Below are 27,159 nucleotides of genomic sequence, written 5' to 3'. Positions count from 1 at the left end.
TCAGCTAAGACTAACGTAACTTTAGCCTAAAAGGGGCAAAAACTGAAATCGTTTGTGGTGTTCTAGAAGAGCTATTATTTTCGCATACTATAGTCATGTGATTTTGGCTTTGTTTATTACATTTAAAAACAAAAGCGCAGTTGTATGTGGAGCTCACCAGGCTGGTGGTGTGTATTCCATTCAGCCAGATCAGTAGACTTGTATTACTGGTAGAAAACCAAATTACTGGTGCATTATTTCATTACGTCTTTTATAAGAATAGGTCTCAAACATTATTTTTTTCCTTATTTGAAAATAGTTTGTAAATTTCTGGCAGCTTATATCGAAATTGCTATGGAGGATTTCAACTGAAAACTGCTTTTTATGAACCACTACTTAAAAGGTAGGTTTTATTCACCACTTTCATTCTCTGGAAGTCTCCATCTAGAACACAATACTCATGACCATTTGCTGCTTCACTTTCTTTGATTTGGCTATGCTACATTTTAAGTAGGCTTGCACATTTGAGTGCTGATGTTCATTATCAGTGAATTTTACTTATTCTATGTAGTTCTTGTGCTTTGACAAACGTTTTATGGTTGTGGCGCATTTGGCTGGTGCTGCATGCCCTCGAGGAGCCCTTTGCTGGTGCTGTTCTAGACCCGTGATGTTATGCAAACCCCATTACGCACTGTTGTTCAGATTGCAGCTTCTCCCTCTTCCCCCCCTCATTTTCCCATGACCTTCCCTTTGTCTGCTGCCTGTCGCTAGGCAGGATTCAGGCAGCTCCATGCTCATTGGCTTCTCTTTTTGAGCGGCTCATGGGCTGCTTACCTGAGCACATGATCATAGGCTGATGCGTAGCAGCTAATACAATCCTTTCTTGCTTTAGAACCGTCGTCACTTTACAGAGTAAGAATAGTAAAAAATGAGGAAATAGAGGGAAAATGGCTCAGAAATGAGACCTTCCTACTTTCCTAGCTGCATTTGCATGTTTTGTGCCATTTAGCACACATTTCATCATGAGAAGGATTTCTAAATTTTGGAGGGAGGTGCCTAATGATGTGTTCATGTTTCACATGACTAATTATGTATGACTTCAAAGCTTAAAATGAAAAAGAGTTTTTGTATCTAAACAAATGAACACAGCATGTATGTTGGCCTGTCAAAATTGTTGACTTTCATAAAACCAAAACAATCAGCCCAAAACCTACATCCTTATTTACAGCATTTAACCCTTACACAGGTGTAGCTGTACATGCCGGCGTCATTTTGTGTTGATGCATACAAAAGCCATTCTTTGAAATAAAAGGTGTTACTCTGTTGGCTTGGTGCCTGGGCCATTGGTTTCCTCCTTGTGACTTGGTCACAAGATGAGTAAAAAAGAAAACACCCAAACATCAGATAAGGGAGGTTTTTAACAAACATAGTTAAACTTCATGTTGTTAACTATAAAAGGAGACTACCAAAATGCATTCATTTAGAATAGTAGTAGCTTGATAAGTTTTATTTGTGCAAGATTGAATCCATGTAATTCGCTCTGTTGCTCTCTGAAGGGCTGCACCTTGCCCCTTTGAAAGACTGGAAACCAGTATTCATCAAACGGTGGCTGACTGGCTTGCACTGGTGTGACCAAGTCTGTCTGGACTGGCTGCCACTTGATTTGTTTCTCTTACACTCAGCTCTCACATGAGTCTGTTCTTTGGCTGCACTGTGCTCCCTTGTGGGTATGGCTGGAAATGCTTCAAGACTGGTCTGCCCTGTTACAAGGTATTTTAAAACATCGTTTTCAAAGGTGAACCCAAAACACTGGTTCGTCTCATCTATGCTTATAATTTTGTCACAGTAGTTGTTATGGAATATTTTTGGTAGCTTTAGTCAAATACTCTTTGGTTGCAAAAGACTGTGGGACTGAGCAGGAAAATATGCCTGAGTTACTCCCATAACCAGTTAACAATGGAATTTTGAGAAGCCTGTATTTCCTACAGGTTCTTTCCAGAACCGTAGTGCTAGTGCTTTGTTTTTAACTAGATTTTTGATAATATCCTAAGATAAAAAGTGAACATAATTTTAAAATATATAAGCAATTCAAGCTTGTTCATCCATTTTTTTCAGTAAAAAGTAAGAATGCATCAATATAAAGAGATTCTGATGTTTGAATTTTTTTAAGACTGCTCTTCTTGGCAAACGTAAAAAGAAGTGTTCTTTCTTTTCTTTGTATTTACTCTGTATTAAAAATGTTAATGAAAAACTGCTTAGATGACTTAAGGAAATTAGAACAGCAAATATTAATTTATTTTAAGTTATATGGTTATTCAAGTGATGCACTTAGAGATTTGATTTTAAGGGGCTTGTAAATGTTACATTAGTCTATTAGTGTATTTTCTGGTCATAGGAAAGCTAAGACTGAATTTTGTAATATATTTTGTAAATTCTGGGTAATGCCTGTAAAAGAAAACGCTGTAGTCTGGGAGATCGAACTATACTATTGTAACTTTGATGCGGAGGCCCTGATTTTGTACGGTGCTGCCAGAGGGTTCTCACTAGTGGCTCACCTATTAGGAGTTCTTGGACTTGTTCAAAGTTAACCAAGCCTGATTTTTTTTTTTTTTTTTATTTTTTGAAATTGCCTTTACAAGATAAAAATCTATTACGGCATGTGTGTTGTTATAGGGGTTTATATGAATGAAGGGGTTTATGTAATGTGAAAATGTCTGCCTTCCGTTCTGAGTTCTTGGGAAGACTGAAGGGATGTACTTCTAAAAACTGCACTTGCACTTCCAAAATACGAGAGACCTTTACATGATTTTTGTACTATCAGGTCTAAAATTCTTGCATTAAATGTATTCTCTTCTGAAGGAATATGAAGAAATTGTATTTAGCATGTAGACAGCTCTGGAAAGGCATTAACAGCTCACCTGGAGTTCATAAGTCATCTGACTGAAAATGGTTGCGATGAGAACCTTTTTTCGACTCAAGTAAACTGGTGTTTCAGATCAGTGCTTCTGTAGGTGTTATATTTTGCTCCCACTAGTGGCAGTGCAGTAGTAGACAATCCAGTTCAGAAAATCTAGGTCAGAATGGCAAAAAAATAATCATAATGGTATTATTGAGAGCTCATAAATAGACCTGATAAACTTTTTGTCAAAATTTGTAATCTGTTCTTGAGGTGTGAGTCAAAGTGTTAAGTACTATCAGTAACCCAAATCTGAGGTTTCTAAATTGTTTTGCAGAAAAGAACTCAAGAAAAGGGTAAGGGAAGCTCAGTGCTAAGTTAAAAGGAAATATAAAAAATTGCTTTGTACTTTGTCTGTGTTTTTGTCCGGTCATCTTATGTATAAAGTAAACCTTAGAATTGTAGTGTAAGGTACGTCATGATTGTGGGGTTTACAGTAGCATTCATATTGTACTTTAGAATATATAATCTTACTTTACAATGTAGAATATTGTAGTTAGAGCTAAATGTTAAATAATTTTCTTCACAAAAAATTATTCCAAATAAACTAAGAAAGATCCAGCAAACCAAAATTATAGGAGCTAAAGCATGTGACCCGTGAGGGAGCTTGACAGCTTCAGTCTGCTGAAGAGAAGGCTAAAGGGCAATCTTAGCATTGCCTGAATAAAACTTGTAGATGAGGTCAGCTACAAAATGAAGTGGAGCCATTGTTATTTAATGGCATCTGTGTTCTGAATTTTGCAGCTTGGTTTGTAAAATTGTCAAATATCCTGAGTTCTAAGGGACCCACAGGGCCTGAGTCCAACTCCTCACCTGGCACCCCCAAGAATCATTCCACCTGCTCAGGAGGGTTGTCCAAATGCTCTTGACTTTGTGGTTACACAAAACTGTCATTGATCTGAGCTAGTGTTGGCAGTAGTCCTACTTTCTTTTACCAAAAAAATTTAAGATCATTTATATTCCCCTGAATAGACAAAATGCAATATATTTATTCTTTGCAATATATTTATTCATTTCTTAGTTCTGTAAATGAAAATTAATTGGGAGTTCACACAAAACAAATCATACTTAGTATTTAAAGTGCATCCTTTGCCTAATAATTCTGCTGTGTCAGTGTTATAAACATTTGCCTATCTGGTCCTTGTGGGCAAAAAAGTCATATTGAGATAATTGCCTGATGATTTTTCTCTTAATTACTTTTAATATCATTTTTGCATGTTTTTGAGAAACGTAATGAAGCCGTATACTTGGTGGAAGTAACTTTATGGTGGTTTGTAGCTTCAGCAGACCTAATTTGGTTAGCACCAGCTGATTCAAGATCTTAGTTGTTGGGTTACATTGAGGATATAGGAACTTTCTTAGCTGCCTTCTGTTTCTGAACATTATCTTATGTAATCCTTTAAAACAAGACCATTAAGCAAGACCACATGGGGAAAAAATACCTTTTAAAAATCCCTATGGATTTGTTTTGTTTAATGGAAACAGATGAATTCAGATTTTGTTGTATTTCAGCAAAATCATTATAGCTTCCTAGATACTGCTGGATTTAACTCCATGTTTTGATTTGATAAAATTGATTTTTTACCATTTTTCTTACACTTTTTATAAACATTTATATTTTTCTTAATACTTGTGTGGATACTTGGAATGACTATAGCTGTTGAGGTCAAACCCACCAGTTTTCCTTGAAAGAGTTTTTCTACAAGGTGCTCCAATTCCTGTAGTTTTTATGGCCACAAATAGTCTTAGTAAAATGTTACTGAAAACTGAATGAAAGTGGTCTAAAAATCCAAATTCATTTAACCATTGTATAGATGAAAGTAGAGGATGAAAGTCTATTGTATTTATGCAGAAAAAAAGTATCTTAATGATACATAGAGAAATCCTTTGTACATAATGAAGTTTTCTTAAAAGTGATTTGATATAAAAATCTTGTCATTTACCCCAGTTAATAATTCTGGTTGTAATTTATGAAATTAAATCTATTTAGAAGGATGGAAATAGTCTTGATCTATCAGTTTACATTTATTTTTACCTTTTGATGAGAAGAGAGGCTTCTGGCTCTTATCTTAGTATAATATATATTTAAAATAGAATAGTATGAGACAAGTGGTCTAAAATGTGTAGTTAGAATATTACTGCATGATGTCTTAGTGTGACCTCTGTGACCTTTGCATAAATGTGTTTGTGCAGCATATAGAGAAACTTGGATTCACTTTTTGGGAAGTCAGATAAAATTCAAGTGTTGACAGGTGTTTCTTTGTTTTTGTCAGTACCATTTCAACTGGTTTACTTAAAAATGTGCTAAACGTTGCAGTCTTTCTTAGTAGCAATGTAATATGACAATGGTAAATTTTTATCTTCACAGTTCTTTCTGAATTTTTTTAAGGGCTAAAATGGATAGCACAGAGGAACCTCAGAAAAAAGTCTTCAAAGCACGAAAAACAATGAGAGTAAGTGATCGGCAACAACTTGAAGCTGTCTATAAGGTTAAAGAGGAGCTGTTGAAGACAACTGAAGTGAAGCTGTTAAATGGAAAACATGAGAATGGAGATTCTGACATGAATTCCCTTTTAAGCAATACAGATTGTGCAGAAGTCAAGAAAGAAATTAATGGCATGGTTGACTTGTGTGTTAACTCTGAAGAAGGAAGAGCAGCTTGTGATGAAATGAGTGAAACCAAAAGCCCTGAAAGTAGGGCAGGAAATACAGTCAATGACATAGAATCCAAACCTCTAATGCCATCTTCAGAAAATGTTACTCCTGAACAAGCTAAAGACACTGACATTGCAGTAAAATGTGAGGCTGAAAATGGAGTTGGTAGCAGTAAAGATAACTTCCATGAAGAAAATAACAGAAAAGATCAAGTGGACCAAAGAAAGAATGATATCCCATTGGAAGGTGAAAATAAACCAGTCTGTGATATTAGTGACTCTTCTGAACAGAAGGGAGAAACAAATTACTTACCTGTTAATTCCAGTTCATCTGGAACAGGTGAGGAAAAGAGGACTGAAGAAGTAACTGTTGAAGAGGTTGTTGGAGAAGCAGCCATCTCTAGCAGTATGGAAGCTGACCAGGAAAAACAAGAAGGCAGTACAGGACCAGAAACTACTGTTTCGAAGACAGTAGATGAGCCAAGTGAAAGTACCTTGGACAATACGGACTGTATGGAAACAGATGACATTATTCCAATTCTGGAAAAACTAGCCCCTGCTGAAGATGATCTGAGCTGTTTTTCTAAAAGTTCTCTGCTTCCAGTGGATGACACACTCCCAGATTTAGAAGAGAAAATAGACAATTGTTTGGGTTCACCATCCAAGCAGGAAAGCAATGAAAGTCTGCCAAAAGAGGCTTTCTTAGTACTGTCTGATGAAGATGATCCCTGTGATGAGAAGGAGGAACTTGCTGAAGGGATATTGCCAAACAAGTCAAGTCTTCCAGGTAAGAATTTTTTAAATCATTAGTTTAAATTTCAGTTTGGGATGTTCATTTCTTAGAATGACAGACTTGTGTCAGGTTTCTAAATCAAAAAGGCAACCTTACCCACCAGTAATGTTATGTAGTCTTAGTTTTCAAGGATGGTATTTGAGGCATAGGAAAAAAACTTTGTACCGAAAAATGGTCATCTTCCAGATTTGGGTTGATCTGATATATTTTTTTAATTTTAATTTTTAAAATTTGTTTTGGATTTTGGTTTTAGGATTTGTTTGTTGATTTTCTTGTTGGTTTGCTTTGGGTTTTTTCATAGTCTTTAAATTTGGGTGCCAACTTGGGTGAGCTAGTGGGTGGAAAAAGAGGAAAGATAAGTAATTGTCAGAGAGGGAACAGAAGGATTTGGGAGAAGAGGAACTGCATTCATTTACTGCTTTCACAGAGAAGAAAGTATTTCAGCTTTCTTTAGCATGCAAATAAATGATAAGGAAAATACACATATAAGCCAGGTGTGCCTCATCATCTCTTTTAACTTTTCTAATACTGTCAGTGGGGAAAAAAAAAAGTTTAATGAAAAACGCATGTCATATATTGTTTTTATATCATACAGCTTTTATTCATTTAACTCAGTGGTTTTTATCTAAGTTTTCTTTGACTATGGCAGCTGATTGATGCTTTGAAATTTTAAGTGTGGAATCTCCTCATGTAGTTAGCAGAACATTTTTCTAAGTTAAACTCCATGCATGTCCTTTGTAGTGTACTGCTTAATACAGTTGTGTAAGCTTTTCTTCTTTTTGACAATGGACAGTCTTTGTTATACTATTGCACTTCTGAAAAGAAAACAAATTAATAATTTACAAATAAGTTGACAATGTTCTTTTATCTGTAATTAAGAAAAACATTTCAGATTATCTTGGAGTTGGAATTATTTTCTTGGGGTTTTTTCCTCCCCCTCTTCTTCTCCCCATCCCCCCCCCCCCCCCCGCCCCTGTATAGCTTTTATTAAATTATGACCGTATTAACCCGAGTGTGTTTAAATATGGCTGACTGGATAGAAATTTCATAGCTTAAATAAGATTCAGGTTTTAGTCTCTGGGAAGTTAGTGACTATAGTTTCTCAAATCTTGTTTTACTAATGATCAGACTGTGGCATTCTAAGTCTTCAGTCTCTAAAACAGCTAGAGAAACAGAGATAAGAATGGCTCTTCAGCCCTGTTTTAGACTCCTCCTTTTCTAGTATTTACCTTTAAATAATGCTAGCTAAATGGAGATAAGGTAGGTTCCATAGTTTCTGCTAAGGTAGGCATTAGTTGTTGTCAGTGAGATTGAGAAAGTGCTACCACTGTTGTGCATATAAAGTCTTCCAGAACCTATTGGAGGTGGAAGAAGCAGGGGGAAAGAAGGTTGCATGTAGTTGTGTCAAAATTGTAGTGTTATGATTCCCTTTTATGAAATAAACAGTACAAATAAATTGGTTCTCTTTGTTCTCACTTCAGTTTAAGAGTTCTCTCTTTGAAGCCATTAAGTTTACTTTTTTCATCTTACCCAATGAGAAAACATCTGGGGTCACGGGGGAATTTGCTATGGAGCTAAAAGACTGAAGTGAATATTAAATACTGGACTACAGTTTGCAGAAGTTTAAAATTAATGTATCCAGCAATAGATTTTTAAAATTGTAAATTTTGGTGACAAGACAAATTCTTTTGACTAGTTGTTTTATTTCTTGGCTAATAACAGTTTGACTCTTAGAGTTGTTTGGCTGTAACTGAGACTGTTCATGAAATTAAATAAATTATGTTCTGCCTTAACCAGCAACAAAGATAATAGCAGAGAGGTTGCATAGGCAGGAAACAGTTGTATGAGAAAACAGGTAGAGTTACCTTATAAAGAGTAACTTTTGGAAAGGGTCTGGGAAAATTAAAATTAAAAAAAAAAAAATTAAAAGGAGACCGTATGGAGATAATTTCAAGATGCTATATTGGAGAAACAGGTGCAAACTCCTCAGTTAAGAAGCAAGATCTCAACAAGTCCAGATAAAAACCAACATGGCTAAACAACAGTGAAAAAATGTTACTAGAAGACTTTATTTAAATGGACAGATTAATGGAATGTCTTTCCCAAGTGGAGTCACAGATTTTTTTCATGAAAGATCATACATCAGAAAGCCTTGGAGCTTTTTGTGTAAGCAAACAAGCATGTGACAGGGAAGCCCTGATGTGAATTCTCTTGGATATCCAAGCACAAGTGATTTCTTACCAAGAAATTTTGGAAATGAAACAGTAAAATGGAAAGTCCTCCTGGAGGAAATAATCAGCTGAAGAATAAAAAATAAATTCAGAGTTGCAGAGACTGTGCTGTATGACAGAATTAATACATTGTCTGAAATGAATGGTAACTAGTGATGTCAGTTTGCTGATATGAAGAACTGGAGAAGAATTTTATGGTGCTGATTGACTGAGAAACAAACGTGGCAGGAGAAATTCATAGTGGTTATCTACAAAGTGGTGCACATGAGTGCAAAATTCATAACTTGGTCAGAAGGTAGAACTGACTCACCACTCAAGAAAAATATTTCAGGATTATGGTAGGTGCTTTTGAGGAAACCTTGATAAAATGGCAGCTGAAGAAATCAAGTGAAAAATCATTGGAATAAATTAGGAAACAGAAAAACTTTGATACACCAAGCTCATAGGAGGCTGACAAGGTTGCATGCATTCCTTATGCTTTTCTAGCATCAGGATAATGAGATCACAGCTTAACAGTGAAAACTAAGCTGATAGCCAGCTGTGAAATCTTCTCCTCCTTAACTAGAGAGTTCAGCTGTACATCATGTTGAAACCACTTTTAGTTGAGTGACTTAGATTTGTTCATAGTACTGGAAGTTAGTAAGGAAAGGGCCTTCAATTACTTGTCCTCTATATTGAGGTTTTTTGAAAAAAAAATAAAATATATATATATCTATATATAAAGTATTTTGAAAAATAAGACCTTAGCTTTGAAGCTTGTAACATGTTTTAAAGACATTCTAGTTATGTGTATCTTTCCATGGAATATTTGTGTCTTTCAGCTGAATATTAAAATCTCTGTATTGTGGGAAAAGTTGTCCTGAACTTAGCAATTTTCCTTTAGATTCACAAGTAAACGAGTCCTATTTTATTCAGAGCAATTAAATACACGAAGCTTATTTATAAGTCTTAAAAAGCAGATGGCATAGGCATTATGCTAATTTATTACCTTAAAAGTAAATCAGGTTGGGATTGAAGAATTTGTATTACGAATATTATTTTTTACATTAATAAGAAAAATTAAAATACCATATTGCCAGGTTATTGGGTTTTGACTCCTTTCTTTTTATGATTTATTAGGTAACTTGTTTTAAATCATTTAAATGTTCTTCGTAATAGAAGGGAGACTTAATGTTAAGAGAGCATCAAGGATACCTTTACAACCAAAACTTTCCTTTGAGAAGCTAGTAAACTCTGCTGTAATAACAAAATGAATATAGGAAAATGAAGAATTGTACAGATAAAGATGTGCATCACAGTGCTTACTTACTCTCTTGTATTCTGGATAGATTTTACTGTAATCTTAAAAGCAATAGTTTTGTGTTTTATCTTACAAGCACAGAAACACATAATGGAAGCTTGTTTCATTCACATATGTATGAAACACATATTGGAAGCTCATGGAACATATAACATTTTTCAGCAAGTGCTACCACTTTTATCTTTGTGTGTTTGGTGTCTTCAGACAATGCCTCTTTTAAGCATTTCCTAAACAGAGTATTTTTAAATGGCTAGTCCAAAAAAGTGATACTTTGTATCACAAAGTATCACAAAGAAGAAACTTCAAATTAAAATTCATATTTGTTAAACTAAATCTAAGCCTTTCCTACCATTAAGATTATGGTTGAAGTTGCCAACTGTAAATAGAGAAACACATTAGTATGTTAGTATTTTGTTACTGAAATTTTCATGCTTTGTCCCTAAGTGGAAAAGTAAGCCAAAATAATTTGTTGAGAACTTCAGCTGCAGTAAAATGCATCATTTTGTTTCAGAGGTAACTGAAACATGCTTCCCTCATAATTACAGTTCAGTAATTCTAGTTAAAATGTTAAGCAAATTCAAAAGTGAGTCTTAATGTGTTGCATGATAGTTCAAATTTTTGTTTTGAGGATATTCCCTTATTTTTTTCATATCTGCATTCCCTCTTTGTCATACTTATTTCTCTTGCCTTCCCTCACATTTTTTTCCATATATTTTCTTAATTCATTAGTCAAAATAGGACTGTTACAAGACTTTTGTAGATGTGAGAAAGTGTCATGTGGATTTTTTTCTTCTGTTTATAGAAGAGGTGGAGGGGGAGAGAAAAAAGGAATGTGAAGATAAAGAAGGAGAAGAGGCACACAAAGAAGAAGAGAAACAAATAGAGAAAAGTATGTAATGTTAAAACCATTGTGTTTCACTGTGTTCTATGTTTTAGAAGCACAGAATCATTAGGTTTCATTAGGAATCATAGGAAGGGACCTTTGATGATTATCTAGTCTAATGCCCCTGTTAAAAACCAGGTCAACTAGAAAGCAGTTTGCCCAGAACCATATCCTGACACGTTGTGAGTATTTCCACAGGTGAAGATTCCACAAATTTCCTGTGTTCTGATTGCAGTGTTTGACTACCCTCACAGTAAAAAAGATTTTAAATGTTTGACTGGAAATTCCTGTATTTCAATTTACACCCATTTTTCTTGTCCTGTCACTGCTACTCACTAAGAGTCTTGCTTTGTTCATTCTCCACCTGTCAGGTAATTCATACACATGTTAAAATCTCCCCCAATGGCTTTCTCCAGTTGAACAATTTCAGCTCTTGATGAATACTTCTATCTCTAAAACATCTTGGTGACTCTACACTGCACTCTCTCCAGCATGCTCACATATTTTTTTGTATTTAGAAACCCAGAACAGGACAAAAGACTCAAGTTTCAGGCTTACTTTCAGGCTTACATTCCCTGATTAGAGGGGAGTAAGTATCTCCATCAAACTGCTGTCAGTACTCATTCTCAGGCAACCAAGAATATTGTTGCCTTCTTTGCCAGCAGGGCACATTGCTGTCCCATGTTCAACTTCATGTATGTGGAGACCACCAGGGCCTTTCCTGAAAAGGTGTTACCAGCCAGTGAATTCCCAGCCTGTACTAATGCATGGTTTTATTGCTATGCAAGTGTAGCACTTGGGCATCTCCTTTTCTTAAACTTCATGAGGTTCTTGTTTGCCCATTTCTCCAGTTTGTCATTGTGACTCCAAATGGCAGCATAACCACTTAGGAGTGTACAAATCACTCCTTCCAGTTTTCTATCACCTGCAAGTTGCTGCAGATGTCTTCTTACCCCATTATCTAGGTCATGAATGAAGATGTTGGTGTTGGTACCAGTAGCATCTGCTGGTGTGCGGTACTGAGCTCTAGCTGGACTAAGTGCCAATAATCACAGCTCCTGGAGCCCAACAGTTGAGCCAGTACAATTATCTAGGCCATACATCAAGAATTTGAGGATGGTTTGGGTGTCAGAAGCATTATTAAAGATGCTCTCCTCTCATCCACCAAGCCAGTGGTCTCACTGTAGAAGGCTATCAGGCTGATGATGCCTGATTTCCCCTTGATAAATCCATTCTGTTCCCCATCACCACTTTCTTCATAGGCATTGAGATGATTTCTATCTAGATTTACTTGCTCCATCATGTTCCCAGGGACTGAGGTAAAGCTGATAATCCTGTAGTTCCCTGGGTCCTTGTTACATAGTCTGAAGATTATTTAAAAGCAGATGTCCCTCTTGTCCTCGAGAGCCTTCTAGACACAGTGCCAGGAGCTGGAGGAGTGAATGAGGTCTCTTTAGTTCTTCTGTGCTTCGTTACTGTTATTGAAAAGGACTTTTATAATCTGGTTCTGTTTTGAGCCTGTTCTTTTGTTAGATTTTTACTTTCCATCAACCAAGAAGTGAAAAAAAAATTGAATGGTGTTTGTCAGGTGTTGGAGTTAAGAGTTAAAGCTTCATGGCAGGTAAATACAGTTAATTGCTGGCATAGTTAAATGAGATGTAGTTTTATTTGGCTGGAATTCTGAGAAGAGGATTCGTTTTTCAGAAGGTTTTCTTTTACTTCTCAGAAGCCATGTTTCATTATAGGATGGTGCTGATAGGAGCAGGAAGAACTGGAGGGAGGTTCTGGAGAGAGGAGTGGTGGTACTAGAACCATTTTGCATTTGGGGCAGTGACTGGGTGAATCACAAAGGAGAACTCACTGGCAGAGCAGTAATGTACAGATACCAGAAGGACTGGTTTTGTACTTCGATGTCATCAAGCATGTATTTCCAAAGGCATTCCTAGTGGTTTAGCATGAAAAAGTTTGAACTGAGAACAACTTCACAGTAATCATGGCCTTCTGAAGATACCTGTTTTTTCAGGAGTTCCTCATGAGCAGTTTTATCTAATTGTTCCAGGTGAAGCATCAAAGAGAAAGCGTTCCAAATCTGAGGACATGGACAGTATTCATTCTAAACATCGTCGGTACATGGGAGAAGATTATGAAGCAGAACTCCAAGTCAAAATTACAGCCAGAAAGGATGTTGACCTAAAATTGCAAAAGGTAAAATAGAGGTGTAAAGCAAAGACCATATACACACACCATATAACACACTTGTGTTACCATCTTTGAATTAGCAGTCCTTCTGCACACACTGTGTCCCCAGACATTTTCTCTTTTTTGTGGTTGAACATTGGATGTAATTCAAATAACAAAGGTGCTTAATTTATACAAAGTTCTACATAGCCCTCCTTTTAGGAAGAGACCAAATACCTTTTGAAAACTATGCTGCAGGAGTTATATTTGAAATTTAGAAAATACTTCGTCTCATGTGACTCTAGACTGAAAATGTTAGTAAGTAAAGGATGTATTTCACCATGATGATTTATATGTGATGTGCTTTATTCTGTGCCTAGCCTTTTAAAAAAGGCAGTTTCCAAAGAGTGTAATCCACCTGGCATTTTGCAGATTTTTGTAGAGCTGTTAATAGCCTGATTGCACAATTGCTGTATAAGGAACCTATGGTCTTGAAGAAAAAAAAATGTGCTGTTCTTCTGTTAGTTCATTAGCTAGCATGTGTTGTGACTTCATTAATTTAGGATGGCAAAAACTGAATTACATTAGTGGCTTATTTATTTTTATTTACTATGAAAACTTTTTACACTGCAGTAGGCATAGAAGAGAGAAAAACATAAAATAATAACTTTAATAAGTAAACTTTGTGAAAAACAGTCTTTTCTTACGTTTTTAACTTCTGCAAGAAAGGCAGCACTGAATTTTTGCTAGGAGAAAATATATCTCAGAAAAAAGTTTTTGTTGAATGTCTTAAGTTTCTCTTCTTTGAATGCCAGTGTCCCTCTCAAAAATAGAAAAGTTAGAAGAACAATGAACTTGTGTAAGCACTGCACTTTAAAAGAATACCTTCTGTTGTTACGGTTCTTTTTATATATAGTAGGATTTTATGGCCTTATTATACTGCAAGGAAATTAATTTGTTGAATTAATGGCAAATCATTTGTATTTTCCAAAATGATGTCAAAACTTAGCTGTGCAACCACATGCTTATTGCTGACTGTAGATTTATTTGATTGGCAGGGCACAACAGTTGTCATTGTTCTGTTTATAGCATGATATTTGTTAAGAGTTGAGAATATTTTTATAGGTGGTCCCCCAAATTCAGGATTGCATTGTTGTATTTTTTATATAACAATTTTGCAGATTATCCAGAGACTGTTAGAAGAAAAACTTACCGCTTTACAGTGTGCGGTATTTGACAAGACTCTGGCAGACTTGAAAACCCGAATGGAGAAAGTAGAATGCAACAAGAGGCATAAAACTGTGCTTACTGAAATGCAGGTGAGTGTTTGTGTGTTCAACTCCATACTAGGATCAAATTCAAAAATAACTTCCTCAATGTTTAGTAGTAAGGTTCTTACAGTTGCCAGTAGGGAAACCATTTTGACTCTGCAAGGGGAGGTGGTGGTGGGGGGAGCAGCAAATACTAATGTTCCTTTTGAGTTGTAAATTCCTACTCAGAAGGAGGGAAGCAACCAATTAATCATACAGAAACCCCAAAGGGTATCTTCCATGTGGCAAACTGATTCATTAGCTGTTAGTAGACTGCTTTTCCACTCTTCTGTTCCATTTAAACATTTTTCAAAAAAATGCCAAGTATGAAAATGTCTAAGGTCTTCATGAAGCTGGAAATTTGCTTAGAAATTGGAACATTCAGAAAGGAGAGGACAGTAGCATTGGACTTCAAACACCCTACATCACATGTTTCCCCAGAGTGTAAATAGTTGATGTTCTAGCAAGGAGGCTAATAGTGTCGAATGCAGCATGCTTTCCTGCATTTTTTATAGAAAACATGTATGTAGTGGTGACTAGAAAACATGTACTAGTGGTGACATGAAGAACATCACAAAAAAGAATTTTGAACTGACAAGACAATTGAAAGTTTATCTCTTAACAGATTTGAAAAATAAGGCCATTTTAGTTTCTTCATTAAAAGAGATATGGAGTTTGCCAGATTAAGTTCCCTCTGTACAACTCTTTCCTCTTGTTGCCACAGACATTTTATGTTGACCTTTTAAGTGCTTTCTAAGATGCTTTCAATATACTTCTTTACCAGTGTCTTTAGCCATCAACTAGAGTGTCAAATTAATAACATGATATAAGGCTTTCATTTATGTAGTTTTATGGTGAGCATGCCCAATGGATTCAGTTTGTGCAGTAGTGAATAGGAAGGAAAATAATGAAACTTATCTCTGAGATACCTTGATTGTGATGCATACGTTTGTCTTTCTGCTATAATACAGTTGAAAATAACATAGTTGTACTGTGTTTCAAGGAAGAATAATTTCCCTGATATGAAAATAGCCTTTGACTTGATGCCTTAGTTATAGATCTTTTAGTTTATAAAATTTCTTTCATGGTTCTTGGGGGTTTATGGTTTTGTTTGTTTTCATCTTCTTCCTTTTTAGGCTAAAATTGCAAGATTGACAAAGCGGGTTGGAGCAGCCAAGGAGGACTTGAAGAAGAGACAGGAAGTAAGAACTAGATTTGTTTGGGTCTGGGGGTTTTTTCTGAGTTAGCCTAAACCTTGTGTTGGAAAATAAAGAAAATTTATATGCAGAAAGATGTGACTTGTTTATTCAATGGCATTGACAAATGGGGTTTGTCTGGTTCGGTTAAAGAAGTCTTAACATCTGTTACATAACTCTGAATTATACAGAAGCTTCTTTAGCTGTTTTTAGTGTGAAAACACCTTAAACTGTGTATAACTGAATCTAATTTACTTCAGTATGAAGAGTACTGTATAAATAAAAGTGCATCCCACTATTGATTCTGGGGGATGAGAGAGGGAAGAGGAAAGAGAGGCTATAGGAGAGGGAGGCAGTAGGACCAAGGAGATTTTGTGTACTTGTAAAATATGTCAAATTCTCCTGCAGTGTTGACTTCAGAAAATTAATATCTCACACAGCAGTGAATGGATATGAAATAGAATGAAAGCATAAGTTTGCAAGCTGACTTAGAGTTGTTCTGTTACGGCCTCTCTCTCTCATTCTGTGTAGAACGTGGCAAATGCGCCTGTATCTCCAGGGAAAGCAGCACCCGAGACTGCAAATGTAAACAATGCCACATATCGGTAAGCAAAGCACATCGCTGGGACCGTGTTAAAATGTACAATAGCTGATAACCTCTGTGTTTCCTTCCTTTTTAAATTAAAGTGGTTTTGCTTTTCCTTCATTGCTCTTCACTTGTAAAATTTGATTTGCTTTTACAGAAGTCATAAATTGACAGAATTGAACTCGTTCTTGGTTAAATCTAGATGGTATTTAGCATCAGTTTCAGTGTTGAAAAAATATAGATAATAGTGGATGTTTACTTTCAAGAACAGGAAAATTCTCATGGTGCAAGACAAGCTTGGTGCAAGGACTTGAAAATTTACAAATAACTCCATACTTCTTTTTGTTTGGGAAATATCCAAAGTTAATTTGCCTAAGAAGCAAAAAGTGAGTTTTGAAAAAAATATCTCAAAGAAAAGAACAGCTGTAAAATTGGGGATTTTTTCACCATTGTACTGTTCATAAATACACCTTATGTGGCTTTTTGAGAGAAATGCCAACTCAAACTTTGTTCCTTAGAAATGCTGGCACAGTAAGGCAAATGCTGGAGTCAAAGAGGAATGTAGGAGAGAGCACACCATCAACTTTTCAAGCCCCTGCGAATCCAGGTAAGAAACTCCCTATGGACTATAAACACATTTCTTAAAAGTTTTATTGCTTTCCATTAAAGAAGTAACTAACCAAACAGAGCAAAACTGATTTTACTCCTTTTTTTTCTGACTAAAAAAAATTAATTTTAGTTCTCTAGTGCATTCCCAGTTTATATTTGTGTAGTATGCTTACCAGGTGTGGGAAAAAATGTGTTGAATTGGCCAAGCAGAACTTGTGGTAAATGAGGTGCTTCAGTAGACTGCATGCTGGGTATGGCAGCAAAACTGGCTGCTAGGAACTGAAACACATCTCAGGCCCCTTATTGTACTTAATCATAATAGAATGCTGATGATACCCTTCTCTCTACCCAATGGCTATAGAAATTGAGTGGGAAACTAAACAGCAATTATAAACCACATTCCTTAAAGGAATCATGTTGAAAAATGGAATTTATAGATTAAAATTTTATAGGGAGTATAGACTCAAACTCACATTAATTTATTCATTATAGTCTCGCTGTCCTTAGTTGTAAAAACAGTTTAATACCGAATGCTGAATCTTTCCCACAGGATTATCTTACAGTTTGCATGTACTGGCTTTCAGTAGTGTATTTTGCTCCTGATCTTTAGAATTAATAGCAAAATTTTGTTGCGTAAAAGTCAATATCTTCTCTGACACTTTAACACTTGGTTTTGGTAGAACCTGCTTGATACAAGGTCCTACCTATACAAGGCAATTAGTCATAACTGACATAGTTTTTCTTTTCTTGTGTTTTTTGAAACACCAGTTGCTCTGCCATTTCTGTAATGGGTGTTTAAAATGCTGTTATTTATGTTTTCAGCAGTTAAATCTTGGAGCTTTCTTCAAGCCTGCGTCATAATTCTTTATATATCTTTTTTCTGACATTTCTTATAAACAGAAATGCAGTATTGACTGTATCTTTAACTAGGCCATTGAACATGAGAATGTACAACAGAAAAATAGTACCTATAGCCTTTATTTGCAAAAAGAAGTAATTATACACTACCTTTTTCATAGAGGTATTTGGGTTGGAAGGAACCTTTAAAGATCATGTAGTCCAACCCTGCCACCATGGGCCAGGCCATCTTTCACAAGATCAAGTTGCCCAAAACCCTGTCCAGCCTGACGCTGAACACTTAAAATGATAGGGCATTCACTGTCACTCTGGACAAACAGTTCCAGTGACTTGCTGCCATCCATCATAAATTGTTTCCATTTGTTGTGTTGCAGTGAAACTTCCCACTTGATTCAAGTGCTTAATTTTTTTATTTATTTTTTTGTGTGTAGTGCCTGCTTCCAGCCTTGCTGCTTCTCCAGCAGTTGTCAGTGGACATCCTAAGCTTCAGACTCCAGTGTCCTCCACCAGCTCTTTGACAACAGCAGTGCTTCCCACAGCTAACACGGCTACAGTTGTAGGCACTAACCAAGTGCCCACTGGCAGCACTCAGTCAGTGTCTGTCTCATTGCAGTCTTTGCCTGTAATCCTGCATGTACCTGTGGCAGTGTCGTCCCAGACTCCGCTTCTGCAAGGCCACACAGGGACTTTGGTCTCTAACCAGCCGTCAGGCAACGTTGAATTTATATCTGTACAAAACTCATCTACAGTTGGTAGCCTTACCAAAACTACAGTGTCTTTGGCATCAACTAACACAACTAAACCAAATAACATCCCACATGTGCCCAGTCCTGGTATTCTAAGGAACTCTACAGCCAGTGCTGGGTCAATAGGCACAACGTTGACAGTACAGGCTGTTCCTACTACACATCCTGTTACCCAGACCACAAGGACTTCTTTGCCCACAGTGGGTACTCCAGGACTTTATAATGCAACTGCCAGTCGAGCACCCCTACAGATGAAGATTCCTCTCCCTGCATGTAGTAGTACAGCTCCTGCTGAACCACCCACCATTGCAGCACCCAAGACTGGTAAGTTATGCTTGAATGTTGACACTGGCAAAGGAAGATAGTGGTCACAGAGAAACATAAAACTGCACTCTGTGGAAAATTGTTTCTTAATGTGTTTTACAAAGATAGTTCTAGATTGCATTTCTGTTGAAATTTTCAAGATCAAAATAATCTCTACAGCAGATCTGTTTGAGACATTGTTGAAAATAAACTCCCCTTGGAGTTAGCAGTGTGGCTTTGTAAGCTTTGTTTTATTTAGAATTTGCTTTATATAATTCCTAGCATGAAGTCAAACTCCTGTCATTAAGAACTTGGTGTTTAATTTTAACACAGCCTCTCAGAATAATATGAGCTATCTTTCTAAGTAAAGGCATACTGAAAGGAAAGTATAATTGTAACTTAATTTTCACAACACTTAAAAGTAAACAAAACAGTAGAAAAAACTAACTGAATATGAACCTAGTTCCAAAGGAGTACACTTACAGTATTTAAATAAAGTCTCTAAATACAGTAAATGTTCAAATAACAATAATTAAATTAATTACTTTTAAATACTTTTTCTCAGTCTTTGGTCCTGCCCTGATGGTTGTCTGCACTTCTGATTTTACATACCTTGAATTTCTTTTATAAGAGGTCTTTAGGATTTGTAAGTGTTGGAGTTATAGCAAGTGCCTCATTGGCACAATATAAATTAGAAGAAACTCAAGCAGAACTTGACATCAGAACTAGTTTCATTTCATTTTCCCGTATCTAAGTTACCCGTGCTAAAATACGTGCTCCGTAGAGTTATTTTATATTTTATATTGACTCTTAGCTCTAAAGCAAATAGAAGTGATTTAAGACAACATAAAAAGGGTTGTGGCTGGTGAGATACAGTGACAAAAGGGAGGACCTATGTGTGCAAAGAATGTCTCATTTTATGCAGTTTCCATAGATTTACTTTATACCCTGGTAGTTTTCTCACCACAATTGAAACGCTGATTTGGGCCAGCACTGTTGCTGATAAGCTCTCGTTAAAATGAAAAGGAATGATAACAGAATTTGAATTTATATATTTGCATCAAATATTAAAGCAGCTTCTTAAATTGCTAGTTTAATGTTTGGCTGAACTACTAAAGGTACTCAGTCTCCCTGCCTCAGTTATATATTTTGCAGTCTGTTTAAACCATCCTTTTTTCAGTCAGGTCTTTTTTTGTACAGAAATATTTAACAATTGTATTAATTTTTAGTTGAATAGCTTATCAATATGTGTAGAGAGGGAGGAGAGGTTGGAGTTATACTTTGTTCTCAGGCAAGGAAATTGCTCATAAAAGACTTTTAATATACTGTCAAACTTAGAAGGAAAGGAGCACATTAATCAAACTTGAATACTTATAATTGAAAACCAGGGCTAAATGTAAAATATGTCACATATTGAACGTTCAGTGTCAAACAGTTTTGAATATTGCCTTCAAAGATGGCTAGTGGGTAGCAATAATTAGTACTGAGTAGATACTGCAAATGAACAATTTCTTACCCCTCAGAAAACCAGACGAGCAGGCCACCAACCGATACTGCGGCAAACAAGCGACCTGCTGAGGGAACAGCACAGGTAGGCTGTTGATTGATTCTATATAATACTCTAAAGTTACAATCCACAGGAGATTATTGATTATAATTGAACAATTTTAGTTTGTTTTGTGCCATCATTTGTAGTTTTGCTCAGTTTATATTATTCTTTTTTTGATTCACTGTTACTTGCAGCATGAGCTTCTGATAATTTTTTCAGAAGTATTCTGATGGGATTTTTGTAGGAAGACGTGTTGGTAAATCAGGAGCAGACTAAATGTTGTCTTCTAAAACAGAGCTAGCACATAAAGAAAAGACTGCCCAATCTTTGTCTGAATGGCTTGAACTTATATAGCTACAAATATTTTATAAATTATTGCAGTTCTCTCATTCCTACACTAATCCAGAAGTTAAAATTGGAATTCTAATGTTTGATTGCCATATATTGTGGGAGAAAACAAAAAAGGAAAAGAAACCTTCTTCAGGAATAGCTACTTCATGATAAAGGATAACTTGGAATACTTCTGGATTCCTTGTCTAAAATTTGTTGAACTTGCTTTGAAAGCTTGAAATTAAACTATTTAAAATTCTTCATAAATAATTTTCTTTCTGTCTATAGATGTTTCACAAAGCACCTCATACTTAACTCTTTCTATTAACCAGAAGTCATGTTATTAAGAGGAATAAAATTAATTTCTTCTAGACAGCTTTTCCAAATTCATTAGTGTCTGAAGGTACAGTTACTCTAAATTGTATTTCAAAGCAAGAAGAAAATATACTGGACGATATTTTGGTTTTCACCTGTTGAAAGTAGTCTGGTAAAGGTAGCTAGTATTTTAGACTATAAACTCTGCCTCACTCTATCTTTCCATTAAGATAAAGAAAGGTTGTTTGGAACCATTTTTCAAAGATACCTGTGGATTATAGCTATTCAAAATCCTTGTCAGTACTTGATGTGTAGGAAATCCAGTACCATAATGGATGACAGTAGTACAGTTTTAAGGTTTCATTTTCAGTATAAGATGCATATTTTGGAATTTTTCTTCAGTTAGAGCCTGAAACCTGGGAAAAATTTTGGAAAAACAGATTGTGTATGATAATGGTATTTAGCAGTGGAAGATGAGCTAGAAGGAGGGAAATAAGGCATAAGATGTTTTCTGGTTTTCAGTCTTCTGTTGTGTAGTTTATGTTCTAGGTTTGCTTTCTGTGAAATCAGTTAAAGCATGTGTAATGCCATGGTTAAAAAGGAAGCACCTGATGTATTTTAATTGGCTAGTGAGGTATGGAATTGACATGCCGTTCATTTGAAAAATCCAGTTAATGCCACCTGCTTTTTGTTACGTAAAATCCCAAATATTATGTATTACTCCACACTTCGCAGCTCTCAGATCATAAAGTAGCTCGCTGTGTGCCGTATACCTGTGGCATATTTGATGGTACAACTTCGATCAATTGTTTCGAAAAGCAGTTGAAACAGGAAGAGACTCCATCAGAAAATAAAGAAGCAGTAGAAGCAGCACAGACGAATTTTAACTTCCCTGAGGATGTCCTCTTTGGCTTGGAGGAAGAGGAAGAGGATGCTAGGAGCATCAAAAACACCCACAAGCAGACTGGCTGGGCAGCTAACCTATTAAAACAGTGGCTGGCCAAAAATGGCAAGGATCCTAGCTTTGAATTGGTCCCAGTAAGTGAACTCAATGATATCTTAAGAGAGTTTTATTACACAATAAGAAATCATGATGGAAATACCTACAGTGTGGCAAGCTACAAGTCAATGCGTGCTGGCTTAAACCGGCATCTCAAAATGCCACCTTATAATCGTCAGATTTGCTTAATGAAGGACAAAGAGTTTTCCAGTGCAAACATGGTGTTTGTGAGCGTGCTGAAGATGCTGCGCATGCAGGGAAAGGATGAGACTCACCACCATCCTCCTATAGCTGCCGAGGACCTGCGTAGGATTAAGCAATCTGGTGTGCTGGGTTTGCACAGTCCCCTGGCACTCGTCAACAAGGTCTGGTTTGATTTGCAGTTGCATTTTGCCAAACGAGGGAGGGAAATTCTAAGAGATCTGGCTCCAGATGCATTTGTGGTTGAGAAGGACAAGAATGGCCGTCGATATGCTATGTTTAGATATCCTGGCAAAGGCAAAAATGGAGAAGATCCTCATAAAATGGGTAAAATGTATGATATGCCTGGGGACCCAAACTGTCCTGTGTTTTCCTTGGAACTTTATTTGTCCAAGTTGCCTCCAGAGCCCCCTGCCTTTTACCTGCACCCTCTAAAGCTAACGTCAGAGCAAATGCAAGAGCAGCCTGTCTGGTACAAAAGAGAACCAATGGGTGTGAACTACCTGGGTACCATGATGCCCAGGATAAGTGTGGCAGCCAGGCTCTCTCAGCGGTACACCAATCATTCTCTCCGAACTACCACCATCCAGCTCCTCTGTGAAGCAGGACTGGGGCCTAGGGAAATAATGGCAGTGACAGGCCACCGCTCCGAGTCTGCTATTAGGCACTACTGGGGACCTGCAGAGGTTCGCTACAGGGCCTGGTCAGATAGAATGGAAAATAATGCCTCCAATTATCGATACAGAAAGATCCCAAATGAAGTGATAAAAGAATCAGTATCTGGTGCATCCAATTCCTCTGTAAAACGTACTGTTCTAGAACAAAACAAAATTTTATTCCCTACAAAATCTGTAGTGTTACCTGGCACAAACTCCGTGGCTTTAGGCCCTGAGGGACACCCAGCTCTGAATTGCAAAAGCCCGGTCCTGTTGAACCGCAGTACGTCCAAGGTGTTTCTCCCCAAGAGCATGACCAGTGGGAACCTGACTGCCGGTCCCCTTCAAGGCTGTTGTAGCAAACCTGTCTTTATAAAGCGTGTGATAAAACAAGAACCTATGACTTGATGTTTCTGTAATAGAACTGATCTCAGATGAATTGCTAAAATGGAAAAATTATCAGATTTGGTTTTTTTTATTTGGTCGACGAAGGCAATTCCTTATGGTCTAATTCAGCAAGAAGTATCCTGTTCGCACTCAAGATGTGAGCTATGGAGCAGAAATTTAAACTGAGGAGGGCTTGAAGTTTGTATGACTTTTTTTGTGGCAGCTGGGACTTTTCCAAGTGGATGAGCAGAGTTATTTAAAAAACATTAAAGGGAGCTATTGATTTCCACTTAGCTGAAGACATATGCTTTCCTCACTAAGAGTGTGGCTTTTATATTTTGTGAAGAGTATTATTTATCATTACATTTTGTGACTGCTGGCACTAATGTAGCATCTTACAAATCAAATACTTGATTACTGAAGAGCACCAAGAAAGTAGAAGCTGAATGAAATAGACACAGATGCACTACAAATACATACATACACATGAAAACACCTGGAATTGCTTAAGCACTGTCACCCTCTGTTCAGATTGTTATCAGACCTACTAGAGCACTGTGCCTTTGTTTCCTTTTTTTTTTTTAAGCCTTCTTCTAAATTGATTTTCTCTGTGAGCTGCAGATTTGCATTGCAGGTCTTTCCTTTTCCTATTTAATATTTTTGGCTTAAGATTCCAGTCATTCTGTTCTCGGAGGGCACTGTTGATACGTGTGGTATTAAAATTGGTATCTCTTTGGTTGTGCATGAAATGGGGAAAACATTCTCAAAAGAGCTGGAAACAATTTCTTGCTTAAATGCCAGGTAATTAGTGTTTGTGTTGTCTCTGTGCCTAACTTGTGAGAGGGTTTTGGTTTTTTTTTATTTTTTATATTTCCTCTCACCAAACCCCTTCATTACAGGTCAGATCATCTTTGCACTCTAGTCTTTGCCAGTATATGTAATTCACGAGAACTACATCTTGTTCTTCCCCACTGAACCCTGTCCAAGTATTATTTTTTGTTTTAACTTCTTCAGCTCAGTAAACTGGTCCTGTCATTATCTTTTCCCTAGATTTTAACAGGTAGAAATTCTCAGCATAGTGGATGTGAATAATTTTCATCATAGATTATGACAAGAGATCTTCCTGTAAATAAAAATAGAAAACTGGTTATAGAATTACAGATTATAGTTGGTCCACTTTGGAAGAAGAAACACTATAGCATTTAAAACTGTTTCCATATATTAACAATGAAATAGAAATTGCTTTGTCCTTTTCAAATGTGTGTACACAGATGCACTTCACATGGTTTATCACACTAAGGACTTCACTTGAAGTGTTGATGTTGCTCAACAATGGACAAAATAGGGAAAAGTCCCAGCTGAAATGACAAATTAACCATGATAAACTCTTAATTCTGTGGAGAACTTCCTTGCTGGGATCGGTTTTCAAATTTTGAATGAGATTTATCACTCTGTTGTAGTGTATAGTCGATATAGACACTGCTGTAGTCTGTACAGAGGACTTGATGATGCCTGAATGTTGGAGTTTTTATCTTGGCTGGTAATATTTACCTTTGTGACCTTGTGCCAATTATTCATACTTACTGCATCAATTTTCCAAAGGGTAAGACCAACACAGTGCTCCATTTTCTAATGGATCATGATAAAGGTTAAAAGGTTTTAAAAGTTCTTTAGTGATCTTAAACTCCTCTATGGTTGAGATAGTTGATCAAATGTAATTGTTAATATAGAAATTACTTCTACACAGTCCTGCTTCCTTAGTAGGAATGTTAATTCATTACATAAATGACTAGAGGAGAAAAGGCATGGGTCAATTTTGTCAAGCCTAAAGTAAATGAATTAGAGATGGTTGAGAAAGTGATCCTTTCTAATGGCAAGAAGAAAAAGTGAAAAAACAAAGGGCGGACAGTTCTCAAAATACAGGAGAACTTCAAAATATAGGAGAACTGTGCAGTAACTTATTCTAGGATATTTTAAGGTAACATAGATTTCCAAACTTTAGGGATTCATAGAACTAATAACTCAGCAAAACTGACAAAATTAATCCCTGAATTTAATCTAAACTTCCACCAGGATGGATATGTATTAGTGTCCCCCCCAAAATAATGTTCCCATCTTTGTCTCAGGTATATAGGCTTCTTCCAGCATATTGGCACTGAACATTTATCCTCCAGAAACAAGAAAAGTATGATGTCAGATGATTCTGTGTTCCCTCTTGCTGCATACTGTGGTCATACTGACCACACACCCTGCTCTGGTTCTGACTGCATCTGGGTGTCTTAGTGCAACAGCAAATTGCTGGTGGCTTCATTCCTCAACACAAATCTAGATGGTGATTAAAATAGAAAAAGGGACTCTCTAGGCCAGTCTTGGCATGTTTCTCATTCTTTTTGATTATCATTTGGCTTCTAACTTGACTTCCATTCTGTTGGCTTCTAATGGGGTCTTTTTGGATTCTCATTTGTGAAATTTTAATTTTGTTGGCACCACTTGTACAGTATCCTCTTACTACCTTCACTTTGAACCTGATACTTCAAAGCTTCTGACTGCAATATTACTACCATGTGGGTTTTTGTATGGGAGATTTTTTTTAAAAATTTTTTTTAAATAAGAAAGTATTCCTCATTTTGGCTGGAAGTATTATTGCTTCACAAGACCTGGGATCATTATTTACTAAGCTTTCTGGTAAACTTTTATTTCTAATTAGTAGAACATCTTTCTAACCTTCCAGAACTCAAAAAAAAAATCTTTCTCCTGTTTCCCCTCCCACCTAGAGTGTTAAATAAATCTTTCCTACGTGTATTTTATTTCTAGAAAAAATGAACCAAATGCATATTTTGCAGCTTTTGTAAAGTCAATTTTGGCTGTGAGTAGAGTGATATGGGGAACAGGGAGTGTAGTTTCAAATCAGTGCTGTTCATTGCAGTACAGGTTATGCTGTATGAACATAATGGATTCTGTCGAAATGGACATGAATTGTACTCCTCAGTTGCAGTATCAGCAGAGAACCTCAGAACAGGAGGATAACAGTTTTTGGGGGTTTTCCCATTATTTTTCCGCTCTAAGTGAATGTGTTTGGTGAACCAACAGGTTAAATATAGTTTGTTTGTCTAAACTTAGATTTATACTTTGGCTGCAAATTTAACGCAAAATTGCCAATCATAATTTAAAATTCACTTTAAAATCCGAATAGAACAGATATTCTTTGAAAGAAGTTTATCTTCTATGATCTTGAGTTTTCTAATCAGGTTTCCTAAAATAAGACTGTTTCATTTCAGAAAAAAAATAATCACCCCAAACAAACAATGACAACAAAAAAACCCCAGCACTTAGACTAAGTCAACTAAATTAATACTGACTGCTATGTTATTGATTAAATTCCATTTTCTTTGATGGAGATGACCCTGAAAACAGTGGAGAGTAACTGGTTCCTTCTATAATGCTTCCTTTGCACCTCATTTTCATAATTCAGCTTTGGTACTAATGTTGTGAATATAGAACTCGTTTTCCCTGTGTTTTCCTGTGAAGTTTGGAAATCTCAGCTGTTAAATTAAGAGGTACTCTGATTACTTCTTGGTTTTATGAAGTTGGCATGGTATCTTAAAGTATGTTAAATTTCCGTTGCTTATATGCACCTTCTCTGTACCATGTGAAGTGCTCCACTGTGCACAGTGTTGAATACCTGAAGGCATTGGAAGGATACTTTGAAATTGAGTTTGTTCTTGGGTTTGTTGTGGTTTTGGTCCAGTACCTCTGGTTGTCCTGAACGGAACTGCTTCTCAGTAGTTGCTAAAGTTTTCCATATGCAGCTTGGATGTACGATTTTGCCGTATGACTGTTTTCTTCTTTTCAGCCTTTCTCTCTGCTTCCTGCTCCAAAAGGAGTGGATGTGGAAGGGGACATCTTACTACTTGTATTAGTCCTTCATCTTCAGATTTTTCCTGTGTACACAGAAATTTAAGGGTTGTTATTTGTTCCTAGTCATTTAATCAATTGCCATTCCAGTGCCTCGGGTCCTTGAGTTGCATTTCTGAAGACATGATAAGCACTTTTACTGCATTGGGGCAAATGTTACTGTTGCAGAGGCATTTTTAAATATATAGCAGATCTTTAGACTGGTTTAAAAGTATTTTAATATG

General features: G+C 36.4%; 1 protein-coding gene across 12 annotated transcripts in view; it reads left to right on the top strand.

Annotated features, from left to right (window-relative positions):
- The window catches only part of LOC121361233 (activating transcription factor 7 interacting protein), an 82,974-nt gene that overhangs the window by 31,660 nt on the left and 24,155 nt on the right, over positions 1-27,159 (top strand). For 4 of the 12 annotated variants that reach the window (XM_041481736.1, XM_041481734.1, XM_041481735.1 and 1 more), the window contains 9 exons: positions 5,325-6,376; positions 12,856-13,001; positions 14,156-14,293; positions 15,421-15,486; positions 16,012-16,085; positions 16,585-16,673; positions 17,965-18,603; positions 20,106-20,173; positions 21,512-26,301. In XM_041481736.1, the coding sequence (XP_041337670.1) occupies positions 5,332-6,376; positions 12,856-13,001; positions 14,156-14,293; positions 15,421-15,486; positions 16,012-16,085; positions 16,585-16,673; positions 17,965-18,603; positions 20,106-20,173; positions 21,512-23,041 (3,795 nt within the window). In that variant the 5' untranslated portion in view covers positions 5,325-5,331 and the 3' untranslated portion in view covers positions 23,042-26,301. Of the gene's footprint in view, positions 1-316; positions 383-1,676; positions 1,750-5,324; positions 6,377-10,715; positions 10,803-12,855; positions 13,002-14,155; positions 14,294-15,420; positions 15,487-16,011; positions 16,086-16,584; positions 16,674-17,964; positions 18,604-20,105; positions 20,174-21,511; positions 26,302-27,159 lie in introns of those variants that run through there. The other 8 variants (XR_005956314.1, XM_041481742.1, XM_041481741.1 and 5 more) reach the window with 6 other exon arrangements.

This window comes from Pyrgilauda ruficollis, unplaced genomic scaffold, assembly GCF_017590135.1.
Source record: "Pyrgilauda ruficollis isolate IOZ18807 unplaced genomic scaffold, ASM1759013v1 scaffold56, whole genome shotgun sequence".
In the NCBI taxonomy this organism is placed as follows: domain Eukaryota; kingdom Metazoa; phylum Chordata; class Aves; order Passeriformes; family Passeridae; genus Pyrgilauda; species Pyrgilauda ruficollis.
Note: the sequence above shows the minus strand (reverse complement) of the source record. Positions and strands in the feature narration are given on the sequence as shown.